The 4,940-nt window shown below is 33.7% G+C and overlaps 1 protein-coding gene across 1 annotated transcript; it reads right to left on the minus strand.

Moving 5' to 3' along the window:
• Positions 1 to 744: 744 nt before the first annotated feature.
• LOC146940563 (ENTH/ANTH/VHS superfamily protein) lies at positions 745 to 3,658 on the minus strand. Its single transcript, XM_085754254.1, has one exon. The coding sequence runs from the start codon at positions 3,473 to 3,475 to the stop codon at positions 827 to 829; it is 2,649 nt and encodes an 882-aa protein (XP_085610380.1). The 5' UTR covers positions 3,476 to 3,658; the 3' UTR covers positions 745 to 826.
• Positions 3,659 to 4,940: the final 1,282 nt, after the last annotated feature.

The following is a 4,940-nucleotide window of genomic DNA, read 5'->3' on the forward strand; positions in this document are numbered from 1 at the left end:
GTGTTCTTCTTTCAAAAAAAAAAGTATGTATTGTGTTTTAGACAATTCAAAGTTCAATTTTTTATTATCACACGGTCGAATAGACCTAATCTAAAGAATCGATCCACCTGAAATTGAATTCCCTAGGTTCCTAACGTCTCATCCAACGACATTGACTATATAAGAGAACAGTCTCTCCACCAAAGACATTGGCTATATATGAGAGCGGTCTCTCCAAAATCACAACGTGCATTCATTATGCATCACTCAACCCCAACTCAACTTAGCGATTAGATTATTTGCATGTACACCACCCTATTAAAGAACCTTCACCAACATAGTCAACCGTAATGCAAACATTCCTATCATCTCTTGAGGTCCAGTTCGGATCAAGAATTATGTTTAAAGAGTTGTCAGATAGTGAATATTTATGTATGTGTTTTCTAGAAAAAAATTTCATCGTGTTGTAGAGGCTTAACACATAACAACTATACAAGGTAGTCATATTTACAACTCAAAAGTAAACTTATACTCATTCTTGAATAAAACTATACTCCTCACTCATAAGATATGAGAACCAAACCTCTCATATCATTCCCCATTTCGCATGAAGATATGACTACCTTACAACTTATCATGAAAGAAATCATGTAATGGAGATTGGATTATTATCCAGATTCGAGCGTTTCTCGGAAGAGTTAACAAAATAAACAAAATAACTAGGAAAGCGGCAATAATAACTCAAGAAATTGGAAAAATGAAAAATGTGGAGAAAAAAACAGGTCTATTTCAATGCATAAACATCTTCTATACAAAATTTAAATGCTTAAACATTTACAACATTTTTTCAAGTCATATGCTTTGCTATAATCTTGTTTTGTTGTTCCAACCACAGTTGTTGTAACTGCAACAAAGTTTGATCTTGCATTGATGACACATTAGACGTTTGATCATTGGTCGTCGCACTAGGCCATGGTCCAAAGGGATCATCTTCTATTTGTGTTGACGGTGTTGTTTCATTGCCTCCATTTGCACTAAATGTTGGAGCCGCCGTTGAATTGTAAAAACTACTATGTGAATCAAAGGGAACAATACTAGTATTAGGATTCTCAACAGTATAGATTGGTGATTCTACTATGCCATTATCATTTGAATTGTGCACTTGAGAAGTTGGTGTTGAACTATTCCTAAAGGAATGATGAGCTTCAAAAGTTGGTGTTGAGTCATGCTTAAAGGAATGTTGAGCCTGAAAAGTTGGTGTTGAATCCTTCCTAAAAGAATGTTGAGCTTGAAAAGTTGGTGCCATAGTTGAATTGTAAAAACTATTGTGTGAATCAAAAGGAACAGTACTAGCATTAGGATTCTCAACATTATAGGTTGGTGATTCTGTTATTGCATTATCATTTGAAGTTTGCAGTTGAAAATTTGGTGTTGAACGATTCTTAAAATAATGTTGAGCCTGAAAAGTTGGTGTTGAGTCGTGCTTAAAAGAATTTTGAGCCTGAAAAGTTGGTGTTGAACCATTCTTAAAAGAATGTTGAGCCTGAAAGGTTGGCGTCGAACCATTCTTAAAAGAATGTTGAGCCTGAAAGGTTGGCGTTGAACCATTCTTAAAAGAATCTTGAGCTTGAAAAGTTGGAACCACTGTTGAATTGTAAAAACTATTATGTGAATCCAAGGGAACAATACTAGTATTAGGATTCTCAACAGTATGGATCGGTGATTCTACTATAGCATTATCATTGGAATTGTGCACTTGAAAAGAATGTTGAGCCTGAAAGGTTGGTGCATGATTAAAAGAATGTTGAGCCTGAAAAGTCGGTGCCAATGTTGTGTCATTTGGATTTATGTCACCAAAAATTAGATCCAAATTTGGTAAAGAATTAGAATTTTGATCAGAGAAAGTTGATGCAAGAGGGTCATGAGCATTAAAGGTAGGTGTTGGTGTTGCCTTAAAAGTTGGTGATACACCAAAAGCATCATCAAAATTATCATTGGCATTGGTATGAGGAGCTAAAGTTCCAATGTCTTCTAGGAATGGATTGTATTTTTGGTGAGGTACTAAAGCTTGATCAAATGCATTGACAAAAGAGTCAAATCCATTATCCAATTTAGGTGATGATGTTTCATTAGTTACTGTCTTTGCTAATACTATTTCCCAACAATCTTTGGAACTTTCCTTTGTTTGATGATTTTGTTGCACATGCATATCATCAACACTTGTTATATCAAAACTTGACCTGGAATTTTTATCGATTGTCGATGATCTAACAGAACCAGAACCATTAGCACTACCAAACCCATCGTCATATTGTAATGAATGTTTCTCATCTTCAGATTCCTCGGAATACCTATCATGTTCAACCGAACCGCGGGAACTCTCGGCAACATCAGTAGCACTCATTAAATCTTCCAATGATGTACATTGAGATCCAAACTCAGAACCAGTCTCAAAATACCTATCAAGTGTTCCACATCTTTCAGTGCCTAATTCGTCTTGAGATGAACTTAAACCGGCATTAGATTTTTTTTGTGCAGAAAGAATAAAATGTTTTGAAGCAGTATTATGGAATGAAGCTTGATCCTTCAAGAAAGCTTGTAATGTCTCCATAAGCTCTTCGGAAACTTTTTGCACACTTGGATACTCATAAGACCTTCCAATTCCAATATTTAAACAAAAAGAATAAAATGCAGATAACTCATCAAATTGTTTATATGATTTAACACATGCATTGAATGCAGTAACACAGGCTGAAAGTGGTAAATTGAAGAAATTATCCAAAACAACCCCAAGCCCATCAGAGATATCTTTGTAAAGATCAAAACTTTCTTGCACAACAGCATAAAGAGAAATCTGAACCAAACGATTATTCTTAGCCGCTCCAGTCGGTCTCGTACCAATAGCTCTATCCAACAACCTTTGCCAATAAGTAATTCTATTAAGGACCAATGTAGGTTTCATGTCTCTAATACCAGGTTCATTCCTTTGATTCTTTTCATGAAACCGGTTATTATACGTAAATCGTCTTTGAAGTTTTCCCGTTAGGAAACAATCTAAACGTTCATCAAGATACAATGCAAATGTTCTTATAAATGCAGTATAATCCCAAGGGCTAGAATTGGAATCATCTTTGAAACTTGAAAGGTTGAGAATTTTTGCACCCCTTTTCATTGAATGAAAAACTTCTCTAGGAAAATATGGATCACCATCTTGAAATATTCTTAGGACAATCATAAGAGATTTGAGTGCAACAACCCAATTCCTAGTTTTGCCAATTCTTTTGCCTATGCATTGTGCACATGCAGCAGCATAGGCTTTGTTGGAAGATACTATGTTGACAATTTCATTCACATAACGTTCTTCAATTGGATTTTTATCATGTGTTGTTGCTTTAAGAATTGTTACCTCAAGATTTGCTGCATGTGTTACCTTTGCTAGGCTAATGCTTGTTTGGTCTTTTACTGCACCAATTGCCTTCCTTAGTTTGCTTGGCATTGTGAGAAAATCAAATCAAATTAAACAACTAGAAAAAGAAAAAGAAAATGTTGTTTATTAGGATTTTAGAGCATCACAATGCACATCTATGCATGAAGTTTGTTATGGAATTAATTTGTTCTAAGGAAGGTTGGTGAAAAGTAAAAGTTGTTGAAAATTGACAGGATTTGTGTGAAGACAGTTTTTTTGAGAGGCATAGAACAAAGAGAATGGAGGTTCAATTTGATCTATTTTTAGATTGTGGATTTAGATGGCGGAGAGTAAAAGGTGGGAGAGGAAGAAAAAAAGGTGCAATGACCAGAGTGTTTTTTTCTCTCTCTTGGTGACCAATCATGCTTTGGTGTTACTAGTAATTTTAAATTTAATGGTTTCACTGCAATAATCAAGGCCAAACAGGAAGTTGCTTACCCTCTCTATTTCATACTAACAGTCAGTGGCGGAGCCACTTGTGTGTGAGGGGATGCACCTGCATCCTTTGGTTTTTTAAATGAGGAGTGTTATTTGAACAGCCAGTTTGGTGACAACCATATTTTACAAAGAAAAAAATGGTATTGACACGGAAACCATAATAATAGAGAGATAAAGTAAAAAATAATGTGAGTATGAGAGATAAAGTTGTTGCAAAAGTTCTCACTAAATATCATTTCTCTTTTTAAATTTCCACCCAATAATATGGTTTGTTTATACATTTGCACATCGTGAAATTGTTTTCATGCACCTCCTAAGACTCTCACATCAAACTTTATTGGCACACTCTACTTTTTAGGTCTTAAACATTGATGATGTTGTTATAGATAACCATCATACTTTGTTGCTTTTACATGTTGACTTTGTTATTTTTATTTAATATTTTGTAATTTGTAATGTAACTACATTTTTTTAATTAATATAGGTAATTGGTGTTTCATTGTGAAGTTTTTTTTTCAACAAAACGTAAAAAAGAACCCAGGGAATTAACTAGACTCGAATAACCACTACTAGGAAAAGCAAAATTAGGGAGGAAAATTAGTGACGGGAAAAATAAAATCCTACAAATTACTTGGTCGCAACATTTAGTGACTAAATTAGAGAGGGATTTCACGCTTTCTCACTCTAAATTTTCCTCACTGATTTTTGTTTTTTAGTAGTGAACTTATTTGTAATCCTTAATGAATTAACTAAGCCACATTACTATTTAGCTGCTTGTTAAATTCAATCCTATAAAATTTATAGGGTTAACTAAGTTTTTCGTTTTTAAAAATATTGTGAATTTTGATTTTAGTTTCTAAAAAAAATAAAACGAAATGTTTTTTGTTCTCACAATTTTAATTTTGTTTCATTTTTTGTTTCTAATAGAATAATTTTGACACGTCTTTGACATTTCTTGAGTATAAAATGGACATATATATGTTACAACAAAATTTGGTAAGACACGAGACATATATATTCACACATAGAGACATAATTGAAGTTTCAAAATTTTGCA

This window comes from Medicago sativa, chromosome 3 (assembly GCF_051527215.1).
Source record: "Medicago sativa cultivar Bolivia chromosome 3, Bolivia_mono, whole genome shotgun sequence".
In the NCBI taxonomy this organism is placed as follows: domain Eukaryota; kingdom Viridiplantae; phylum Streptophyta; class Magnoliopsida; order Fabales; family Fabaceae; genus Medicago; species Medicago sativa.

Coding starts and splice junctions, on each gene's coding strand:
- LOC146940563 (XM_085754254.1), bottom strand. CDS start 3,475: ATGCCAAGCAAACTAAGGAAGGCAATTGGTGCAGTAAAAGACCAAACA.